At 35.2% G+C, this 26,395-nt stretch overlaps 1 protein-coding gene across 7 annotated transcripts in view; it reads right to left on the bottom strand.

The window, feature by feature from the left end:
• Positions 1-26,395, bottom strand: part of twin (CCR4-NOT transcription complex subunit 6-like twin) — a 204,630-nt gene that overhangs the window by 49,781 nt on the left and 128,454 nt on the right. For 4 of the 7 annotated variants that reach the window (XM_089695132.1, XM_089695134.1, XM_089695133.1 and 1 more), the window contains exon 5: positions 22,413-22,472. The exons of the other annotated variants lie outside the window; for them this stretch is intronic. In XM_089695132.1, the coding sequence (XP_089551258.1) occupies positions 22,413-22,472 (60 nt within the window). The remainder of the gene's footprint in view (positions 1-22,412; positions 22,473-26,395) is intronic. 7 annotated transcript variants of the gene reach the window in all.

Here is a 26,395-nt window from a genome sequence, read left to right as displayed (position 1 = left end):
TACATTCAACATCTTTCCATTCAGCTTTGTTCCATTACTCCTCCCATCAATTAGTTTAGCACGTGTTAATTTATGAGCGTCATAAATTTTCGTCCCTATCTAGGTTCATATTACGAAAACCACCATCGCCTACTCGATACATCTATAAGTGCATATTAATTCCGATCAAACACGGAACATTATGTGGGTCGCATTACTGGCAATACAAGTGCAATTACATGACTGTGCCGCTCGATAATTTCGCATCATTATTCATGTCTTCACTATTTGTGTCATACACTTTGAATCCATGGCGTTCCAATTCGCTCTCTATATTATCTTCTTTACAAATCGCATAAAAGGAAATTGCTGTTGCCGTGCATCGAACTCGTATTCGCTTCATCTATGCTATCACTACATAGTATAAAACAAAGTCGCTTTCCGCCGTCTGTGTGTATGCTTACTCTTAGATCTTTAAAATTATGGAACAGATTTTGATGATGAATAATTCATTCAAGAAGTTTTTAGTAGCTATATAATTTGTTAAGTGTTCTACAAAGCGGGCAAAGCCGCGCGCGGAATGCCAATAATATTATTACTACAGGTCCGATTTGAAAAATTCTTTCATTATTCCATAGTCCATTTATCGAGGATGACTATAGGCTATTTCATCACGCTAAGACCAATAGGCGCGGAACAATGCGGGTAATACCGCCGGGCACAGCTAGTAGTTCTATAAAACACGTTAGCATTTGAAATTGTTAGGGATAGTTAATATTATGCGATGGACGCTTAATTAAATCGCACCAGTTATCTCAGAGATATGAGTGATGTTTTTTGTGGTGTCGGGATTGACCAGTTGACGTACGAGGATTGATACAACCTTGTTGCGAGTTGCGTGTCTAAAAAACGAAATGTCACTAGTTAAACGGAAGAGATAAATAAAACTATATGGGAGTATTATCAAGAAAAATTATAAAAATTTTAAAGATGTAGGTAACTTTGAAGGTAAGTAGGTTTCTTCGAATCTGGAAGTTTCGATTCCCTTCTTCTATTCTTCATTAGGAGAATATTTACGTAGGCTTGTAAATCATAATATCTATCATAAAATAAATAAAATAACAATATATCAATTCCACTTGGAGGTGTGTCGCACAACACGTTTTCTCATTTAGCTTCCTCATAAAAACGAATTTCGCACATTGCCTATATATATTTAAATTTAAAAAAATCTAGTGGCTCGTATCAAAACCCGACACCGTTTTACTATTGAACTCGTGTGTGACAATTAACATAGAATTAGCAAGTCAGATCTCAATTAATTTATCACTTGAATGATAATAAGCGTTTATTACATTGCTCGTCTATCGAGGGTATGGTTAGGGAGCCAGGTGCAAATTGGGTTCATTATTTCCTCTCAAGAGATAATTCGTCAGAAGCATCAGAGTATAGTATTATAAAGCCTCGTGAACGTCAGCTGGCGCTCGGTTGGGGGGGTGAGCGGTTGTAGCCTCCCACGCACGTAGGAAAAAAAATACATTCATTCATTCATTTCCTCTCAGCTAAAAATTTGTCAAATTGTAGCTAACCCAATATCTCAACGAAAAAAAATAATCAGCTGGTTACAACATGGTGTATTATACGTCAGCTGGTGTCTCGAACATGAAAGTTAAATTTAAAGAAAAATTTATTTTCCGTGATTTCCTCTCAAACAAAAATTTACCTGATGATAGCTTATATGTAACTGTGGATAAATATATAGGTCAGCTGGCTGTATCTTGGTGGAAAAACCGTCAGCTGATACGGGAGGCTACAACCGCTCTTCCCCCCAACCGAGCTCCAGCTGACGTTCACGAGGCTTCATAATACTATACTTTGATGCATTTTACTAATTACCGCTTGAGAGGAACTTGGTCATAAAATCTGTTCCTGGCTCCCGTACCAGTATTGACGTACAAATGTCTGTCTTGTTGCTATTATCGGTATTTTGTATAATAAAATAATTGTACCCCGCGGTTTTACCCGCACTTCTCCTCACCTATTGGTCGTAGCGTGATGATATACCTATAGCTTATAGCTTACCTCAATAAATGGGCTTTTTAACACTGAAAGACTATTCGAATCGGACCAGTAGTTACCGAGATTATTGCTCTGAAGTAAACGAACTCCTCGATTTTATACATTCAGTACCCATAAAAGTATGTAAAATTAAGTGAAGATACCAAGTGAATGCTCTATGATTATCCTGCATATAATATTTATGTATTGTAAAGAGCTATAAATCATAAAAATAACGCCTTCTAGCGTTTACGCTTTCCGCGCGAAACGGGATGATAAATATGCAAAAACTATTTCTAATTTGGTACTGTCTGTTCAATATTTTACTTCTATTCATATTTTTATTTAAATATTCATAATTTGAGTTTATATTGAATATTCATTAAGTTGAAATCTATATTTTCTTAGCTCTACTATCCATTTTTTATTCATATCCATCAGACGCCCAACTTCGACAATTTAAAATTTAAAATATAAAATATTACATTACACAAAAGTTTCTACTAGATATACCAAAGAATTGAATAATAACACATGGTTATTATATATTATTATTATATACACTTGGTCTAGAACTAGATTAAAATTAGACAAAGAATATTCATTAATGAATTAGATGCACTGATTCGGTTCGAACGTAATAATCTCTTATCGCAATTATATCAGAAAGTCGTGACTTGTGCAAACGAATAAAACTTTTAATGCTATTATTATATATTCGATAAAATCCTGATTGATCAATGTCTGTATAATTTTAGTCTATGTAACGTAACGGTTTTAAAGAATGGATCCTTGTATTGCCAAGGCATATTTTTATGATGTGTTTGCTTTAACAGGAACTATAGTTAGACAGCTATGAAGAAATTTCTATATAAATTAGATTGTGTTATATGTAATTAAGAAGATTCCCATAGCGTTTTTTAACCAATTTTGTCTGAAGTACAATTCTAGCATGCAAAAAAGGTAGGTACTTTTCACTAACATTAGGTACACAGTGGGCCGTGCTTAGTCATGTAGTGTATGTATGTATAGCATTTATACTTATTTATTTATAGGTAATCCAACTGCTTAATAAGATTACAACAATATATTTAATTTAACAAATTGCCAAAAAATAATTACTAAATATTCTTTAAAATAAAGGAAGGACTTAATTAAAACTAAGAATTATAGTTTTAGGCACAAACATTTGACTCGTTCCCTAAACAAAAACACAAGCAACACCAAGGGCTATTACTAGTCATCCAGTTAACCAGTCCAGCCGCTCAACAGTCGTGAGATCATTCGCCTCGCTTTCACACTTTCACTGGGGCATCGGCCGCGAGTCGCGCCGCAACAATGCCGCCGATGTTGTTGCAAAACCGATTGCGCAACACGCACAACGCTATGGATATTACGATAACACTTTGATGTACGTACATTTTGACGATTTGCACAGTGGGTAAGCAGGATCTTAGAATTTGATCATATATGCGTAGTGGGACTAGTGGGTAAAGTGGACGTTGTTTTCGTAAGGCCTCCCCCACATTGGGCGTAGGCCGAGCGTACGCGTTTCCTGAGCGTGCTGCCGGCGTCGGCGCGGCGCGGACGTCGCGTCAGCGCGCCGTCTGTGGGGCGCGGGCGTCGCGCCATCGAACGCTATGCAAGCGCTGCGCAAGCGCCGCGCTGACGCGACGTCGCGTCTAAAGCACTCGGCCGCCCGCGCCGTGCCCCTCGCACTCATGGAATGTGTGCGGGGGGCACGGGCGGCCGAACGCCCATGGAACGCGACGTAAGCGCGGCGTCTGCGCGGCGTTCACGCAGCGCCCGCGCGGCGCTGGACAACGCGTAGCCCGCGCCCCACAGACGGCGCGCTGACACGACGTCCACGCCGCGCCGACGCCGGCAGCACGCTCAGGAAACGCGTACGCTCGGCCTACGCCCAATGTGGGGGAGGCCTAATAACGATATTGTAATACTTTGATGTGCTTTTGAATATTTACATAGTGGGTAAAGAGGATGTTAGAATGTACAACATGCAATAATGATAAGATATAACGACAATGGTTATTCTTTGATGTTACCTACTTTTGACTATTAGCACAGTGGGTACTGTGAAATAGAAGTTAGATTAGAATTTATTTGTTCATAATATGGAGCTTGTAGTGTATCAGTTATTCATATAATGAAAAAAAAAGTCAATCAATTAAAGAAATACTCATTCTGAAACACGCAAAAACTACAACAATACTAGAAAAACAAAATCTTAAATTATCTACTATACAGAAAAATAAAACCGCAAGTTAAAATGCTAATATGTACCACCCGTACAACAATAGCTAAATATATGCAAGAGAACAAGCTAACAATAAATAACAACGCGGTCGCCGATACAGAATTACAATCGGCACTAAATCTAAATATTCACGACATACGTAATATTCACAAATGTCCACGATTTGCTTCCGCGATGTCGCTGAAAAAAACGTGAGCATTTAACAAATTCTAAACGCGTATAGAGCGCTAATGAATAACAATAATTATAGATTGACATGAGGAATATGTCTGTTGTCTACAATTGATCGAAACGGAAAGTATTGTAAAGAATGAGAATATAATAAGACATTCTAAGAAAAAAGATATGAATTCGTATGGTAAAGTCTATAATATGCCTACATAAAAAGAAAATTAAACAATTACAACATTTTAACCAAATCAAGCTAAAGTTATACAAGATGATCTGATAACAAACAACAACAGCTGAACGTTGCGATAGCCATGCAACATGCATCGGAGCACTGAGAAGCCCAATTTAATTCCAATACATTTTTAGCGCCGGTTTTACAACTCCCATCGAACATTAATGAATCGCTTGATCGAACCGAGTCCTGCTGCGTTGTAATTACAGCGTAAAGACGTTCCAATTAAATCACACGAACTTCCAAAGAAACACACGAGGAATGAAGCGATTCAAGCGGCTTCAAATCGCGTGCCAGCAACGTGCTAACGTGTGGAAACGTGACCCACCCGTGTAATAAATATAAATTTCATATCAAATGTAATAATCGCGTGAACATTGTGATGATTTCCATCTATTTACTCATTAGTACGTGTAAATTAAACAGAGGTAAATTAAATGTAGCATAATCAAGATAGCGGTAACGTCCTCCTGGCCGAATTTCGCTAACAGCAATGCAAACTAACGTACGAGATTAAACATACGCGTGTGTGTGCCAACACGTACACTACCCATTTTAATACATGCATATCATTAAAATGTATGTGTGGGTATGGTACGGAATTCCGACCCGACCGCGGATAATTCAGACTCGGGACATCTTTACTACTTTTAGAGGAAAGGGGTTGAAAAGCTCCGCCAACTTCCTGAACTCAACAGAGATATATAGCGTTGAAAAAAAGCTTTCAAACTTTTTAAAAAACCTTTTAATTTAACCGACGACCCAATCCGCAGATTAAGGACTATCTAGGTACTCAACAGATTAATTGGAACAGAGATAGCAAATCCACGACTTCACAGTCATAGTAAGTAGACCGTATAGTCTTTGTACTATTTTCTAAAAGCCTCAATATCGTACAGCTCATCTCAAATCTCAATCCCGCACAAATCAGGTCGAAAAACGTTCCATTAAACAGTTCGGTTTTCTCCGCGAAAACATTAATCAACCGCATCTTGCGTCAATTGGAATTGGTTTCTCGTGGAGCCATTGTTGCCAAGGTAATTAATTGATCCCAGCTTCCTGTGTTTAATTATCTAGCCTTGGGACCCGTGTTCATTAATTACTGGGAACGTTTGTTCAGTGGAAGTTAAGCTCACGTGTGCAGGCCATGACTGAGGAAAGAGGTTGGTAATGGGATAGAGTTAAAATAGATAGTGTAGACTTTTGTTGTTATTTATTTATGATTGTAGCACAGCGTAGGTTGAATACGTTTATGATTATACTTTATACATTTAATTGTCCTGCGTTTTTGGATTTAATTTGAATTCTGTATCTATTTAATCCATACTAATATTATAAATGCGAAAGTAACTCTGTCTGTCTGTCTGTTACTCAATCACGCCTTAACTACTGAACCAATTTGCATGAAATTTGGTATAGAGATATTTTGATACCCGAGAAAGGACATAGGCTATTTTTTATCCCGGGAAAATAACGCAATCCCGGAAATCCCACGGGAACGGGAACTATGCGGGTTTTTCTTTGACTACGCGGTTTACGCTAGTTAAAATTTAAGTACATTAACTCTTATCTCATCTCACGAATACGTATTAAATTCGATACCATCTAAACTTTTCTCCACTTAACCTTGCCCAATAATCAACATCAAGGGAAAATGCGAGCTCATTAAGGTGATCACTATGGTCAAAACCGAAAAACACCTTAAACATATTGAATTTTGTTGAGGAAACTGTTGGTACGATTGTCTTAAAAAAAATATATGTGATACTCAAGGATATAATTAACAAAGTGTATTGTTTACTTTTCAGTTTAAAACGGCCTAAACATAAAAAAAATACATACAAATCAACCCCATTTTGAACATAAAACGCATTTTGTTAGGAAAACGGCTACATATTTATACATGAAATTTATACCAAAAAATATGTTATGATATTTGTAACAATTTGTATTGATTGTTTTTTCAATTTTCATTATTATCGTTAAATTATCAAGAAAAAACTCGAATTTATAATAAAACCCACATAAAACCTCACCTCTATTGCATATTTTCGACGAAATTTGACGGTGTCAGTTCGACTCGGACGGGGGACTGTACGTGCGGTTTTTTTTGCAAAATAACGCTAAAATTCACCGAATTGAATGTTTTGTTAAATTAAACCAGATTGTAATAGGTATTTACATGAGCAGTTCATGAAATGAAAGTTAAAAATAGGTATGTAAAGATATAAAAATCTGTTTGTAAATTAGTTTTGTTTTTGAAAGGCGTCATTGAATAATATCCAGTGTTGATAATTTTTGACAGTAAAATATTATCAGAAAACACATACCTATAAAACAGTAACCAGACTTTCCCTGTGCCTTGAATATTTTTTAAAAAAGATTAATTGCTGTTCTATCGTATATTTTAAGGGTCCAAAACAATCCAAAGCCGGGAGATACTGACACAAAATTTTGGGTCATTTGTAACAGGATGCCGGTTCTACAGTGGTCTTAGTACGCAATGACAAAAAGAAAAATCATGGTCAGAACAGTGGTACCGGCAGACTAGTCGCGTGGGCGTTAGTCGAACTCGTCGGATAAATTACGGAAGGCAAACGATTTGTAACACAAAAATTTTAGGATTTACCGATAGCCCATAAAAAAGAAGTAGGCGGTAGTTTCATGCCATACTTTTCCGGTGTAATTTACAGCCCACAATACCGACGTGAATGCGTTGATTTAAAAAAAAATTCAACCATTTGTACCAGGCTAATTTTTGCACAGGTAATCATCGTCCAGTAGCCATGTACGAAAATCGCCATGCCATACTTTTCAGACAGAATCCAAATGGTCGCCATACCGCCGAAAATCAGCATTTTTTTATATTGTATAAAATCATTTAATTTTATATTATTGTATAAAATCGTAGGAAAGTCAAAACTGACATAAACGTATAGCAACATTTTTAGCCGACGCCATTATAGGACGAAATTCTCAATTCAACTGAATTTTTTGTTGGTTCCGTTACCTCCGCACTTTTAACTGGGTGAACCGATGATTTCTTCTACACTAATATTATAAAGAGGAAAACTTTGTTTGTTTGTTTGTTTGATTGTAATGAATAGGCTCATAAACTACTGGACCGATTTTAAAAATTCTTTCACCATTCAAAAGCTACATTATCCACGAGTAATATAGGATAGGTTTTATCCCGGAAATTCCACGGGAACGAGAACTATGCGAGTTTTTCTTTGAAACCGCGGGCGGAGCCGCCGGCGGAAAGCTAGTGATTCATAAAAATATAAATTATATAACAATAATTCCTTTGCAGTGACTCTCCGAGGAAAAAAGAAATATATTCGTGTTAAAAAATTTTAAGATCATACATAGAACATTTCCATCGACAAGGTTTTCTGGTATTTTTAATCTACCGCCTGACAACTTAACCTCCCCTCCAGTTGGTTAGTTGTCAGTCGATCGCTTACATTTTTTGAAGAGACGATCAGCCGTCAGCGAGCCAATTGATCTTAAACAGCCGACCAGTGCGGTCTATAAGTGCCATAGCCGTGCCTTGTGATTTATGTAAGACTAGCTTTCCGCCCCCGGCTTCGCCCGCGCAGTCAAAGAATTTTCGGAAGATTTCCGGGATAAAACGTATCCAAAGTCCCGGGGTAAAAAGTAGCCTATGTCCTTTCTCGGGTATCAAAATATCTCCATACCAAATTTCATGCAAATTGGTTCAGTAGTTTAGGCGTGATTGAGTAACAGACAGACAGACAGAGTTACTTTCGCATTTATAATATTAGTATGGATTTAAGAAAACTATCAAGTGAATGTACCAAGTGAAGGAATAATAAAATATGAATTGTCACGAAGGCGTTTTTATTCTACAACCCAACATTCAAATTAGGATTTAAAAAATTAACCCCGAACTAACTACAAAATACATAACAAGTCGAAAAAAACGTGATTTCTTGTCCGTTCCCCTATTTTTTTTCGGTGTGTGTAGGTTGCATGCATATATTCCTACTAGGTATGAAGAGAGATACAGAGAACGCTAAATACATTTGCCTGGTCACCATTAACATTCGATACACCATGACATGGTAGAGGCCGTTCTATAGAATTACGTCAAATAATGTACTCCATCTTTTATATCTCTGTAGGTGAGATGTTCTCCACCCTAGCCATCATCAGGTCTCCAGAATATAGTAGAGTCCGTGTTGAATAAAATTAATTTCTAAATCGGTGTTTTCTTAACTGTTCCCCACTCTAGAACTTATAATTACTTGCTTAGTCATCTTAAGGTCTCCAGAATGGGTCATGTAGTAGAGACTTTGCTTATAACGGTTAATGTTGAAAGATGAGTCTTCCTACATTTCATTTACAACATACATAGTACACAATATTTACTATTCATAAATGTAATATGTTACTGCCTCTCAGAGAAAACATAAATTAGGTAGAAACCACTGACACATTACGATACAATACGATACAGTATACAATTCCATAATCTTTGGTCACTTTTACTTCAACAACGATGTATATTTATAGAGGGCGGTTAAAAAAACAAATTCAAATGTAGTGACAGAATCATTAAGGTCGTTGAACCATGTAATTGCCTTAATAAAACGAACTCATTCACCTTGATCACAAGAGCGCTCTACACCTATACAGCATACACGAAACCGCATCGATCTGCGGTCATCGCGTCCCAAGGTCCACACTCGCCTTTACTCTTATATGAATGCACACTTAGTAGTATTAATAAATAAATATTTCAGGACTTTTTCACACACGGCACGATCTGATCCCATACTACTATAAACATACACAAATAATTTTAATTAATTACTTATATAGATAATTAACACCCGAACACAGAGCAAATATCGATGTTCATTACACAAATATTTGCCCTGGGTGAGAATCGAACCCACGACCTCTAGCTTGGAAGGCAGGGTCAACCAAGCCAACCGGTCAGTCCATATCGATAACTCGATAAAAACTCAACACAGCTATGAGGAAGAACGTTTAATGCTTATTATTATTCAAAAATTCCACCGCGAATGGTTTATGATTTTTTAATGTCTCGTCATATGTAGTGACATATAAAAAACGTTTTATAACATGCGAGCGCATAAAGAGTTTACTGCTGCACACAATTATGTTGGAATTAAAGAAAACGAAAAAGGAAAAGCTATTAAACATCCTGTGAGTGCACACTGCACATAATCATATTATCTACTAGCAAAGGTGACTCAACGCTTTTTTCTTTGAAGGACCTCCTTCACTTTGTAGTATTTTTAAATACAATTTATAGTAGGCTCAGAAGGCTCTCTAAAACAATAATTAAATAGCCTGTTAATACAATACAAAAAGTAGCTAAGTGTTGAAAGATTCTATAAAAACCTACGCTCCCTATACTTTCGCCACCACAGACATGTATCAACATGTCTGTGTTCGCCACACCTTTCAAAAAGCCCCAGGAACTTAGTTCAGCGTATTAACTTTAAACCCTGTTGAATTTAATATTTTTGGTTTTATGGCATTCATAATAATTACATTAAATTTATAAATCCTCCACACTCAATATCTCACCAGCTAATCCATTTTTATCCCCGCATCCCAATCCGATATCCGCTAAATACTTACATTATGCAAACGGCTCTTTTGTTACCCAAACTGGACAATACTCGTTGTAAATAATGCATTGTGCCGAATGTGGTGGCCGATTGATCTCTTTGTAACGGGGAAACAATAACGCTATCCCGTACCGGTTAACAGTCATGTAAATATTGTGATATAATCTTTAACATTGCTTTCTGTCTTGTAGACTATTGTCTCGAGACGAGTTCTTTTGATAGACCTCGCCCTGTAAGGGACTTGACAAATTTATTTAAATGCAATGTTTTATGTATGCGTTGATGGGCGTACCGGGCTATGCAGACACTTATATTCGGATCACTATAAGTATAGAGATAGATAGATATCATGTTGCATTGTAGTAAAATTAATGTTAATCTTATATATAAAATTCTCGTGTCACAATGTTAGTCTGCATACTCCTCCGAAACGGGTGGACCGATTCTCATGAAATTTTCTGTGCATATCGGGTAAGTCTGAGAATCGGCCAACATCTATTTTTCATAAGTACCACGGGCGAAGCCGGGGCGGACTGCTAGTATTACTATAAAAGTTATAGTCACTACTACAGTGCATTTGAGGAGCTTCCAATTATATAGATTGTAATAGGTCTCTTCTGCTATCTGTACTTTGACATTAATTATAGAATAACATTTAATATTTACCTGAAAATACATTGGCAAATCATTGCTCTATAATGAACTCAAGTAATCTACTGATTACGAATGATTCAATAAGCACCTACCTACTAACAATAAACTCATAAAAAATTAATCCAAATCAATTCACCAACCACTTCTGGTTCGTGCCCAAGTTCAATCGAGCGAATATTTTTTAGCGCATTACATTATACGAATGCTCAGTCAAAACTCCTACTGTGTAATGTTTGCAATCACGAAGCCCGAATAGAATAATTTTTTGTTCCACGTGATTCATTTTGTATCGATAACGGTACAGTGACGATTGCTGACTCATTTGTATTTAAATAAAGGACACGGATGATGCATCCTATTGTACCGTAATTATATTGTAACAATTGATTGTTCATGATCCATTTTGATGGACAAAAGACCGTTGTGGTTGGGGTCAAAACATTGTACATTGAGATGTCTTATCAATCGATTATTTTTTATTTGCTGATAAAATTAATAAAAAGTTTACAAGAAAAATAGATGGAAGTAATAGTACAAAATAATATTAAAGTTCAAGCAACAGGGTCACACGACGTGGCTACTTGCGACATCCTAAATGTACTAAGAAGAGTGTTCAAATATTTTATTACTTGTGTCGTAAAACTATCTGGAAAGCTCTTAAATATTTTGAGAGCCCTCTATCTCCGTAAAGGAGCCATAACACACTCTAATAACCAATAAATAATTTAGCATTCAATAGCACTTAGTACTAACTCTGTATCAGATCTTCAACATACAAATGTATAAAATTCTAAAATCTCATTGCACACACGATAACACTTGCATTATGTCATTATTGTTACATAACACCGCGACAATAGCTTTACGAAATAGATGTTATACAATATTGCATCGCGAACTCTGGCTGCATCGTAACAAAAAATTAATACATATGCGAAAGAAGGTGCTATAAAAATTATATGCGTTTTATATGAACACTTCATAAAACCTTTTTGGAATCTAAAGTAGAAATGAAAATTATCTAGTACAAAATATTCATAATAACGCATCATGATAAAGAGGAAGACATTAAATATCACTTCATAAAATTACGCTACCGGTACTATAAAATTGTTAATGCAACACAATTACTCGACACGATTTTTGAAACGCAAAAACATTTTAACAAAATTCTGTAAGCCAAATTTTGTAAATTCTGTAAAAATGAAACCGGATTAACAGTTAACTCGAAGTCCTTATCCCTTATTAAAAAGCATAACTTCGTAGAACATTGTAGTATGAACAAAAACTCCACTTGGTTAGTGTGTTAAACAGCATGCCTGTTATTACCAACATCTCTAATTACGTAAGAGCCATAACGACCCCCTTAATTGGAATGCGTCCCAATTAATGGCACTGACGCCTTTAGTCCGCGCCGATTGTAATTCAAGAGTATTAAGTGTTTTTTTCAACTATTTTTTACTAACGGTGGCCCGCGGTTTCACCCGCATTGCACCGCTCCTGTTGGTCTTAGCGTGATGATATATAAATGACCTTCCTTCCTCGATAAATAGGCTAACTAACACCGACAAAAAAATTTTCAAATCGGACCAGTAGTTCCTGAGATTAGCGCGTTCAAACAAACAAACTCTTCCAGCTTTATAATATTAGTAGTATTTATAGATTTAAGAGTTTTTTACAATATTTTAACCGCACACTTACAGCTTGTTTACATTAAGCCATGTCATTGAACTGTTTCAAAAATCATGTTTTTAACATGCTGATAACTCGGATAAACTAGGTATACAAATAATAAAATTGGAGTGTCTGTTGTTAATATTGAAATAACCGATCTTTACTAAATACATGGATGTTATACACTGTACATATACTTAACAAAAGTAATTTTTAAAATTTTGCCTGTCTGTCTGTTTGTTTCAGCTTTCTGTTGTTCAAGAACGGTTGGACCAATTTTGACGGGACTTTCACTGACAGATAGATGTTGTTATAAGGAGGTACTTAGGCTATTTTTTATACCGATATCACGAACATTAGGATTAAAAGGAAAAGCTTATCCACGCGCGCGGTCGAAACCGAGGGGCGCAGCTAGTTGAAAATATGTTGCAATCTGAATCTGCTTTTCGCGTTCATTTTTTGCAGTTTTTCAACAAGTAAATCGGGTTAACAAAAACAACAAATGCTATTCTTAGCACGCGTTGTTCATATTCTGAAATCATTTTCATTTGGTGCTCTTTTTGCAGTCAATCGTTTGACTTTTAAAAAGTTCGTACTTAAATCGATAATAATTACGTTACACTTATTACTTTTATAAATATTTTTTATAAAATATTTTTTACACTTATTAGTTTTAATAAACTGTATTTTGAAAACATGTGATAATACATAAAATATATTTACAGGAAATATTAATACCAACAAAATAGGATTTAAAATTTGTATCATGAAAGAACATTATTTGAATTACAGTTGGCAATGAATTTTATTCAACGTTTTACAGTAAGCGACATCAAAGGGTAGCATTTAAATGTGCTTATCGCGTTGAAAGCGTGATAAAACTCAGGCTCAAATGTATTCACCCTCGCATTTACTGTTATATCATTTTTCCTCTTTTGTTTCTTTCGTTAGCGCTATACTTGTTTTCAATACAGTTCTTGCAAAATACAGTGTGTCCGGACATGACATACCGATATTTGAAGGGGCTATTCTCCAGGTATTTTTATCGATTCAACCCCTCTACAGTCCCCTACCTCACCCCCCTCAAAATGGTTTTCGAATTTTTTAAAGTATGTTTCATCACTCTTATCAATTAAATTTGTTTAGTGGTCCCTAGAATAACTTGTTATTGTTCAAATAAAACCAAATGTAGTATTTTGTGACACTCACTTTCGAAGTTATTACAATTTTCATAAATTCACTATCCGAATTGATAGGTTTGCCATTTTGAGGGGGGTGAGGTAGGGGACTGTAGAGGGGTTTTCCACAATAAAAACCCCTTGAAAAACTTTCAACATGTACAGATGTTACAGAAATTATAAAGTCATTTTTTTTTAAGAAATTACTAGACGAACCAATATTTAACTCCAGAACATTGATAAACAAGAATTTCTCTAGATACAAAATCTATACATGCTTTTTTCCTGTTTAAAACTTACAATATGCCTGATCATTTAAATCCAACTTCAGATACTTTTCTACATCCTTTGTGCGTGTTTTTACATCTTGAATGACAATTTCACAGTACCGTCAGAATGAGGCCGGGGAGGCGGCGGGTGAACGTCCCGGCGGAGAAAGTAGTCAAGAGAGATGGGTCACGTGGTCGTTTACCCATCCATTTTTTAGGCTATGTCGACTGTGGCAGTGGAGAGATGCGATAGATATATTGCTCTCGTTAAATAAACAAAAATAACGCAAATGATATTAATTGAAATCGAATGAAACAGTTAAAATAAATAGGCACTTCATATGCTTTAGTTCTGGAAGGTAAGTGTGAACTGTAACTGTAACGCGCGAAGGTTTATCGTGCATTTTGCATGAAGATGGTTGATATAAACATACATGCACAGTTTTGTGATATTTGGGCTGAAGTTATCGTGCAAATAAACTCATGTACCTACCTAATTAGATTAGCAAGTAATACTGCTCCATCCCATCATTCAACTCAACTTCACTGGTCTTGACTGACCAATAAAAGCTTCTACGTCACATACTTTAGTTCTGTTCCGTGTACACAATAGAAGATGTATACAGTCCCTTTAACTTAAACATCGTTTTAGTCAAGATCATTCGGCTCCAAGGAATCTCCACGAGGCGCAAGACATTTCTATACCACAGCGGGGTGCCAAAGCTCGCTCCGATTCGATCGAGACATTTATCAAGTTTAGGTAAACACGCCGGGCGGCGACGTTTTTTCTCAAACAGATTAATTGATATTAGTCGTTTGATTAAATTTTATGTAAATCAATATTAATGATTCGTAGACGATTAAAAGAATGTTCATAATTAACGATGTTTATGGCTACTTTTGGGCAACTAAATAAAAAAAAACAGAAAACAAACGAGAAACGTTTAGGATTTTAAGTTTAAACAATTTTTTTAATACATCGAATTGAATGTTTTACTAATCACCTGTTGATACCGTTATCGTCTATTTTGGTCTCTAAAACCCCTAACAATTGTATCAATTCTTTGACCATAAACATCTTAAACATCTGCACTACAAACACAAGCACATAACAGTACATTGAGAAAAAGTGTCCGATCTTCGTCCAGTCTCGAGGTCGGTTGATGATAATTATTAGCAATAATTATGTGTGTCATTAAACAACCGTGTTTAGGGGGTAATCAACACAATTAATGCGGCACACATGCGCTTTCGCGTATACCACATGTTCATAAACTTTGAACGCGCTCGTTTTAATGACCACGCGAACCGGAAGTAGTTATTTTAATTTTTTTTTTCTTATTTTTTTTACTTCCTTGTTTAAGGATGCTGAAAATGTATTTTTTTTTCGAATTGTACAGGAAATGAAGTTGTTTTTTTAAGGTTAGTTTCTCAGGGTGGACGTTGATACCTAAATTACATTGAAAAAGCAATTTGGTAAAGAAATCGCGCTTATTTTCGACATGCCCCTTAAAGGAGTAAAATTCCTATTTATTACTACTGTCCAAACATTAATATTGTATACCTTCTCCTAACTCCATAGGTACATAGCCTGTAGATGTATCTCCTATAGGTATATATATATTCAGGCTTAATTGCTATACTTGCTTATACAATATGACGCATTTAGCTGATACCCACAACATCAATTGATCCCATAGGCATACGGTACTATATGTAAACACACTAGAGACCACAGGCTATCAACGTGTATATTCGCTTCAGGCATATACTCGTACTAACTAAACCTAATAGTACTTAAGAGGCAATATTTGATGACGTTGAAGGCGTAAATGCCTCGTGATCAATTTATCAAGACGACGATTAACTTAATACAAAGCCTATCTATAAAATACTCGAATAAAATTATTTAGACGAATAAAATATAGTGGATAGGTATTGTATAAAACTTTGTTAAGAACTATCTAACATTCGATACGACCGTCTAGCTACACTAGTTCTAGTTAAATATATTCATAAATATTAGCATTATGGTTGTCCATTTCATTAAAAAGCCGTTTAATTTCACTAATTATAACCAATAACACGTTGGCGATGTCACAGCGCACTCTTCACTGTATCTTTCATATTATATTATGCATTCGTAACGGGGCGACTCATTTGAATTTAACCTCCATCAAGAAAATTATTAAAATTGACAGCGCACCTTATTTATTATTCATTTTGGATTCCGCTTCAGAAGTTCCAACGATGACATAATGAGATTTGTGTGTATCAAACGCGTTAACACTGTTATATTGCCGTATTTGAGAGATTATGCTGCAATACCGTTAATTGACATAAAAATATTATGAGGAACAATGTGAATCTTTTTCTAATTTCTCTGATAAAAGCCCACATAGACCGGACTCTCAGTGGAGTTTCGTTTGCAAAAATCGCGGACCTAAATCTGACTTCTGATATATATTGTATAGATCCCAGACATCCTATAGACAGATGTTGCCAACCAGTTTTGTGGTCCCCCTGCCCGCACCCCGGTAATTAAATATGGCATACAAAGAAAAAAATAAACATTTCCAAAACATGCCGTGTGGGGTATCAAATGAAAGAGCTTATTGAGTAGATCACGAATATATAACATACTATATACATTTCTTACACTTTCTCTAAGATTTTTTAGAAAATTTACGAAAATGGTCCATTTTTGAGTTAACTTTAAACCACTATAGTTTGAAAACTCATGAATATATTTTTTAAATTATTATTTTAAATAATTAACAATAGTCCATTGTTTACGATTCAATATTTCGTACAGTGAAATAGTTTCATGGGGGAGTGGGGGGAGCATTCAAAGATGGCGAGTATATTTTCAAGTTCATATAGTATATAGTTATTTTCATCAAATCCACCACATAGCTCACTTATATTATATTACGAACTATTGAATCATAAACAATGGACTATTGTTAATTATTTAAAATAATAATTTAAAAAATATATTCATGAGTTTTCAATCTATAGTGGTTTAAAGTTAACTCAAAAATGGACCATTTTCGTAAATTTTCTAAAAAATCTTAGAGAAAGTGTAAGAAATGTATATAGTATGCTATATATTCGTGATCTACTCAATAAGCTCTTTCATTTGATACCCCACACGGCATGTTTTGGAAATGTTTATTTTTTTCTTTGTATGCCATATTTAATTACCGGGGTGCGGGCAGGGGGACCACAAAACTGGTTGGCAACATCTGTCTATAGGATGTCTGGGATCTATACAATATATATCAGAAGTCAGATTTAGGTCCGCGATTTTTGCAAACGAACATCTCCTTGGAGCCTGCTCTAACATTTCATTCCTTTCATAGAAATAATATATTTGAGCTGTCAAACTTTCAACAGGACGAAATTTTTAACACAAATTTTTATATATAAATTCCAACATATTCTTCATCACTACATAGTATAAAACAAAGTCGCCTTTTCTGTCCTTATGTTCCTATGTATGCTTAAATCTTTAAAACTACGCAACGGATTTTGATGCGGTTTTTTGTAATAGATAGAGTGATTCAAGAGGAAGGTTTTAGTATATAATTTATTAGATTTTAGACAAAGCGGGCGGTAAGCTAGTCTACTAATAAATGCATAAACCTATAAAGGAAATGAACAACGCTATACGTGTAGTCTACAATCATTTTACATTTCTTGATAACTTTCACTCATGAATGCAAACTACAAGGTTAACGGAACAGCAATTAATTATCATAAGATATACAATGAATTAACCATTAAAATATAGCATGCTATGCTATTTACAGGAGTGAAAGAAAATAATCTTTTAACGCCTATTTGGCTAACAATAAGTTGTATGCATTGTACGTAGAATTACATCTTTGATTACTGTCGTAACTATAGAAAACGCAAATTACATAAGATATGTATAACACTAGTACTCGTTATTTAATCAATTTAATCTATACCATCTTTCACTTTGCACTACCGACATCGCTAATAGCACCAAAAACTACACCTGGATACAGCCTTAATATAACCAAATTATTTATAGAATCATATTGATTAATCTGTATACAATCAAGAATGAAAATAATAACCCCGTCTTCTGTACTATCTTCTACCTGTTTCTAACCACTACCGATTCGCCAAAAGCACTACTAAACAAGGGCTTGCTTTAACAAGCTTTAATCCAAAAGCCAGGCTAGTACATGCTAACCCACCGTTCCCATGAAGCCGGGTTGAAACACCTCGACACTTTCTCCGTAACCGGTGAAAGTACTGTCCTTGAGACATTGAACGGGAAGTGCCATTGAGATAGCCGCTTAATTATGTGCTGCTTGAGTCACGGATTGATCCATTCTTTTTTATTTTAGTGGGGTTTATACGATAGTTTGCTATCGTCAATGTTAAGTGGATTATGTACAGAATGTTAGATAGGGGTAAATTTCTATAGATGACAGCATAGAGTCTATTGACTTAAGTCTATGACAGCATAGGTTTTTAAGTTAGTCACTGGTCATGCAATTATAAATTCTTTATAAATTATATCATAGGTAATTGTCTGTTAACGTCGTTATTTAGATATTTGTGATTGATAAGAATTTATATTTATATTCTGGAATATAAATAATAAATCATATTAATAACCGGTTAAATATGTAATGCACTTGATAAATGATTGAAGAAAAAAATACATATCTGCGAAACTTCCGCAAACCTAATGAATGAATGAAATGTGAACTATGTAAATAAAAATAGCTTCCTGTATTTTTTTTATAAAATACAAATAAGATATCATATTATATTATATTATTATTTATTTGTCTTTCATAAAATTGACTATTTGGAATTGCATTTGTTACAGTACCAAATACCAATCTAACTTAAATATTTAAACAAAAATGTCCAAATCGTTAGTCAACTCCTCCGAACCATGGCGCAATAAATTAAACTGACGACTATTTCGTTCCACATTTTTCGCAAAGCTAGAAAGCTTCGCGAATTGATGTAAATGTCAGTCAGTCAGTCATTCAGTCAGTCAGTCAGTCAGTGAGTTAACAGTACATCGATCAATCCGCATCGCTACTCCGTCTGTCCGTGATAAGGGAACTAGGCTATTATGGTAATGTATTTAAATAACTACTGGTTTTAAACGTTATTTCGGTTAAGATTTTCACAATACATGGTTGGAGACAGAGTAGTAGAATGGATTAAGCTTTGTTATGCCTACTATACTTAGTGGGGCATTTAAGATGAGATTAAAACACCGTTTATCTATTAGTTTAAGGACTTGATCAAGGATGAAATTTTAACTATTGCTTATTAATTTTCTAATTGTTTATCAAATCGACTGCACCAATATTTATGTGGCAGTTACAACTATCATAAATATGCATACTTATAGCTATACATACAAAAAGGTCGCCAGTTCGATTCCGCACGGGAAATTGTACCGTGTTCCGGTAATCGGCGACGGAGCCGATTCCTGCACGCGAGCAATGAGCATCCTTGCATTTATTTACATGACAAATACGTAAGCAAAATTTCCATGTCGAACATCCGCGTTTTTTTTGAACCGACTTCAAAAATACTTTCGAGTCTTTTTTTCAACATTAATTTCCAAGGATATAAGAAGGCTCAAACTCTTTTAATATAAAAATGAAATGAATTGATTACTGTGTAATTAATAACATTCTTTAAGGTTACTTTAAATCATCATTCGTATTTTTTAGAAGTTTCGTAAAGTACTGAATGCCTTCAGAATTTTTATAAGGAAATTGTACTTCAATACACTGAATACACAGCGTGAGAAGGAAAGCCGAAATCTACGATTAACAACTGAAGCTTTACAAACAAGCTTTCAGAACAAGCCATCTAATCCATCGCTAAACTAAACTTTGATTTCTCTCGATATCAACTATCCAGTTTCTTCGTACAAATAAAATATTTATTTAATCTATAATGTTTGAAGAAAACTCTAAAGCATTTTACAGCACATTAATACACTCGCCGATTGATTGCAGTCCCACATAAATACAGATAATGATCTGGGAAGTTTTAAAGCGTTCCGTCGACGTCAGAGATCAAAGGACCTCGATAGGAATTCCGAGTGAAACATCTGAGAAGTTCAAAATAATATATAGATATGGACGTTCGATATTCATGTGGACGTAGTAGGGTTGCCAATCGTTTGAATTATCTATACATCTATACAAATATTATAAAGAGGAAAGGTTTGATTTTTTGTTTGTTTGTTTGTTTGTATGAATTGAATAGGCTCCGAAACTACTTGGCAGATTTGAAAAATTCTTTCACTGTTGGAAAGCTACATCATTTCTGAGTGACATAGGCTAGGTTTTATCCCGGAAATCCCACGGGAACGGGAACTATGCGGGTTTTTTTTTTGAAAACGCGGGCGAAGCCGCAGGCGGAAAGCTAGTTGTTAAATATTTTAAGTGTAAAATAGTTTAACTGGGGTGGTGTGTATCTCCGCTATATGGATGGGCTCAACATAGGTGTAAATATCTGAATGATACAACACCACCAGGTAATCAGACATAATGTTCTTAGATAATATATAAAAAATCACAATCTAATCTGCATTGCTTCTCTTTTTTAATGTTGTGGTGTATTCTGTGCTATAATTACGAGTCTGCTTACTATAAATAAATTGTTTGCTACACGTAAAAGTCTTTAATTTATGATTAACCTACTAAATATCATCAAATGTCAACCCTAGCGAGTATAGGATGCTTATCAAAGTCGGGGTTAATCATGTGAGAGTTTTTTTTGTCGATAGAAGAGTTTTTGTTGTTAATGGCGGTCGAGTAACGATTCCGTGATTATTCGACGCGACATACGCTCTGTAGTCTGTGGTCAATGGACGGTGGAAGATACGTTTCGGTATCCGAATGTAACAGTATCACCTTCCAAAGACAAACGTGGTACAAGTATGTTATTTAATAGAGCTCAAACCTACATAAGCAACACGACTACATTTTTAAGCTATTGCATAGCTTCTATTGTGGGCCTTGAGCGCGGTGACCGAATCCAGAAATTCCGTAACGAAAAAACCTCACGCTCCCCACTCCGACGGCCACGGAGGTGTGGCTTGAAGGCATAGCATGCAATAGCTTTACCGCGGCAGTCCCCGAGTGCCTCACGTATTATTATATTAAAATATCAACATGTAATGTAATATACAATTTTAAAAGAGATAAGTTTTAAAGGATACACCTATAAACAAAAGTTAAAGCGTTAGTTTAATTACTTAGTTACCGAAATAAACCTAGATATCTCTTGTGACTGCGCGAACATTGAAAACATTTACATAATCATAATCATACTTAACAAAATGAATCACAAATAATTTACGTTCACAATGCATTTAAACCATTCATCCGATATTCGATATACAAACATGTAGATATCCGCTCAAATAGAAACATGCAAATGAAACGCCGCAAACGATAAAGTTTTCATTACACGCACAATAAAAGACGCATTAGAAAGTGAACATTTCAATAATCGACAGTTTATCGCCCAGTAGCTAGAAAGCGTCACTCGAACCGCAATCGTTGGGAAATGAGAGAAAACATCGCCACTGCAAATCAAACTGTTTATCTTGCCATAATAATTTATAGCCGTTGAAAGCTCTTTACTTTTTCCAGCCGCAGAGAATGATAAAGCTAGGCAATTCGCATTGTACCTAATTGCATCAGATTATCATTCAACGATAATTGTATAAAATGCACTTTTAATAAGCAAAAACAAGTAAATGTTATGATCTTGTGATTGATGTTTTATTGTATTAAGAGTTTGCATTAGCGGTGATAATTATTTTTATAGTTGCAGAGTGCTTTGGCGCAATTTGAAACGCATCGAACTTGCAAATTGATTTATTTAATCACGTTTATTGATATTACTGTACTGTGTATATAGATAATATACATACCTATACAAATAATAATGTATAACAAAAAAGCTTTTTGCTTCTCTTCATACAAATACCTAATCGTTCGCCTTCGTGAACTTACAGAATTACAGAAAACCCATCTGAAACAAATCGATTTAGTACCGTAGAGATAACTTTGACGTATGTAAAAGACGCAAAAAAATTCGTGTCACATAAAATGATTACATTCTTCCGATACAATCTGCTCTTTGTTGTAAAAAAAATCTCCAATAATGTCTACGTAAAAATGACAATATTACAAATGCAAAATATTCCCGATATCAATCTAGGTGGGAACGTCGACTTGTGATAAATTCTAATATTACCTTTGATATTACGACCGCTGGCATCGCTCCAAATGTGTTCAATATTGATGTATCGCTTACCTGTAACAAATAGATCCATATATTAATTATAGGTACAATAGAAATTCCAATGGTATGACTCATCCACTAAACATACACTAGTTAGCTAGGAGTGCTAGGACTAGCTATGCCCCGCCGTTTTTCCCGCATTGCTCCGCTTCTATTAGTTGAAGCGTGATGATATATTATAGCAAAAATCCTTCCTCGATAAATATCTAACAGTGAAATAATTTTTTAAATAGGACCCGTAGTTTCTGAGATTAGCGCGTTCAAGCAAACAAACAAAATCTTCATCTTTGTTTAATAAGTGTGTAAGTTTTAAAGGAATTTCCAAAAAGACTATCTAATCCATCCGAGATAACGCTAAAATGTACAAGAATTCGTGCGTGACTCGTTTACTAATTTTATTGCCATATTTATGCCCAAAACATAGAGATTATGATCTGAAACGCCCGCTTATTTAATAAATGTTTAATTAAAGCATGTCGAGCGAGCAGCTAGCTATGTTTGAGAGTTTGAAAGCACGTAGAATACTAAGGTGCTTGGAAACTTTTGTAATTGAAAATATACTCAATACTGTATGTATGAGAGAGTTCGTCATAGGTAAATGTAGGTCATACCGCGATTGACGTGAAAAAGTATGGGAAGTTAATAACTACTTATATACTATAAGACATAAGCAATAACACTTAATGAATCTTATATATAAAATTCTCGTGTCACAATGTTAGTCTGCATACTCCTCCGAAACGGGTGGACCGATTCTCATGAAATTTTCTGTGCATATCGGGTAAGTCTGAGAATCGGCCAACATCTATTTTTCATATGTACCACGGGCGAAGCCGGGGCGGACCGCTAGTAATAATATAAAAGACACGCTTTTACAAAACTACATATAGAAAGAGAGATAGCTTTTCTATATTTTCTACTATTTTATTGTTATTAAAATACAATAAACCATAAAATTTATTAGCAATCACAACTGAATAGAAATTATTTATAAGCAATGCTTGAACAGTAAAACAAAATAAAAGAAAAACCATTCATACCTACATAAAATTTTAACCTACGAATAGAGAACTCGATCTCCAAATATCTAATCTTTCTAGGCATATTGCACTCAAATATGAACAAAACTCGCTAATTAAGAAGTCATCGCTTCATACATATCCTAATTTATCCCGTCTAGCCAACAATTAGCCGTCATTATCGCATATCTAATCTGTATGAATAATGGTGCTTTGTCATTGATGAATCAATGATACAATAATAACAGCTATTATTTATTTATGCGACGGAAGTCTAGAGTTACTAGAATAATGAATAATCTCTTCATACTTCAAAGCGGCAATTGCTAATCCATGCAATCACTACATAGTATAAAACAAAGTCTCTCTCCACCGTGTGTCTGTAGGCTTAGATCTTTAAAATTATGCAACAGATTTTGATGGGTTTTTTAATAGATATAGTGATTCAAGAAGGTTTTAGTAGGTATATAATTTGCCAAGTTTGTGAGAAGCGGGCGAAGCCTCGGGCGCATAGCTTATAATATCTACTGAAGTGTTTGTTTGATCGTTGGTCCATTTGAATAATTCTTTCAGTGTTATATAGTCAACGCTAAGACCAGTAGAAATGGAGCTATGTGGGTAAAACCAGCCACGAGCTAGTGTTTTAAAATCCTATAACCATAAAATAAATGGTAAGTATTAAACTTCCAGAACTAAACACAATAAGAACCTATTTATTGCTTTAATCAATATCTTATTCAGCGGTATACTCAAATACATATTGATTATAGTTACATATTTATTAGATTATAGTGTACAATCTCTAGAGCTTTCAAGTGCGGCTTAACTCCATTATATATTGTTATTATTTGATTAGAACACTATGCAGTACAAGATTTAAACCTATTAGGCTATTAAACTGTATGTGAATTCAGTAAAGTAAGAAAATATTTTAAGTAAACTGAAAAATGTATGTTCTACCACATTTTTACAATTTAGCCTGGCGCTCCTGTAAGTGGAAAAAGCTGTCGCGTCTGCTATAGGTATTAGTCAGAAATAAATTGCTTAATTAAATATTGAATTCTTACAATAACTAACAAATGTAATAAATTCAATTTAATTGACTGATGTTAGGCTTTGTAAAGAGAGGATTTCTCGCACATACTGAAGAAAAGTAACGGACTTTATTTCTGAACCGAACTTTCCGAACTTTCAATTATGACATGTTAATATGCTGCATTATCATTAACCTTTCCCCAATAAACATACATAGATAATTCGACAATCATCTTTAGTTCCGCTCATTTACAGAATACATTTAATAACCGTCCATTAGACGTCCTATCAACATTTCCCACATCGCATTTACATAATTACATACACGGACGCATCCATACTTTCAAAACGCAATATGTACCTATACTACGATATTAAGAAATCTGTAGATTGTCTAAACTCGACGTGCAACCGACAACCCGTCTCGTATCAACCTCGACCCGCGATCATCTGTCTGCGAGATGGCATCGTCCATTAAATACTTTCTAAAAGGGTTCCCTTATGAGAAATTTATAATAATACTAGCGGTCCGCCCCGGCTTCGCCCGTGGTACATATTTACGTTTTCTCTACATAAGAACCATCCTCGTACTTCAAGGAATATAATAAAAAAAGAATTATCGAAATCGGTTCAGCCGTTCTCGAGTTATGCGCTTACCAACACATTTTGCGATTCATTTTTATATATAAGAAGATCACTAGGCGGAATTCGAACCCACGACGCCTATCCTCCACCGCCCACCACGGCCATCCGTGATCCCGTCAGAGCAATCGAATTTATTTTCCACTTTCGGTTTATATGTCAAAGTAACACCACTTTCCATTCTTAAAAAAATCTCATTTATACAGCATTTGAATGCTATAAAACTATATATCTGGGTTCCTTCATGTTATTATGACGTGGGCGCGTGAACTGTAGACCCGGTGAGCGTTTCACTTTATGTCTCGTTAGGGCATAAAGTGCCGATAATATCGCCGGTTACGTGACATCTGCTAACCTACGCTCGTTGCAGAGGAAATCGGAAATTTCACCTCCGAGAGTTACATTCAATTGAAAAGCTCGACCAAATTGTTACGCGCGGATTGATAAAAACGTTGCAAAAACCGGATTAAGAACTGAATAAGCAATGGGTGGTATATTTACTTTATATGGTTATGTTTTATAGGAATATTACTTTAAGGAAACAATGCAATAATCAATGCGTGAAATGATAATTTTTAACAAGAATGCAGTAAAACTCGTTTTATATAAATATTATTATAATTTTTTTTTATAACTTATATTGAGTCGGAAAAATAATAAAGATCAGAAATATCTTTTTAAGTTTAATTACGCTTTTTATACGTCTATTTACTTTTCGTACCACCTCCCACATACGACGAATGCAATGCACACAATAAAACCATATCCACGTCTGCGCTCCATTAGGCCCCGGTGCACACAATCTCACTTGCGTCTAGCGAAAACAATGAGCGACCCAAGTTATAAAGCATGTAAAGACCGTCCCATCTGTGTAGAACACGCATTAAAGTGTCAGTCGGTCTGTGTGTCACATCGCGGCGCCCCGACCTACACGAATACGGCGAAGCGCTATCTTGTATCAAGTATCAACACGAAAAAAACATACATACATCTCTTACCAACATTTGCATACGCTGCGACATTTTAATGCCCCGCCGACTATACAACTCTCTCTCTATTAATCAAACTATTCAATGTAAATGGTGAAATGGAAAATTATCAGATTGTGCGTGAATGCGCTTTATGTACCTATTATATGAGTTCATGTGATTTGACAACACCTTTTGTCCGGTGGTATTCCTGTGTGGACAATCATATACCATCCAGATTTACTTCTACCAGTTTAATGAATTAAAATTT

Source organism: Colias philodice, chromosome 5, assembly GCF_061535455.1.
Source record: "Colias philodice isolate Cphi_HAF_F1 chromosome 5, ilColPhil1 Martin Lab GWU primary, whole genome shotgun sequence".
Taxonomy (NCBI): domain Eukaryota; kingdom Metazoa; phylum Arthropoda; class Insecta; order Lepidoptera; family Pieridae; genus Colias; species Colias philodice.
The sequence above is the reverse complement of the archived record's forward strand: the minus strand, read 5'-3'. Positions and strand labels throughout refer to the sequence as shown.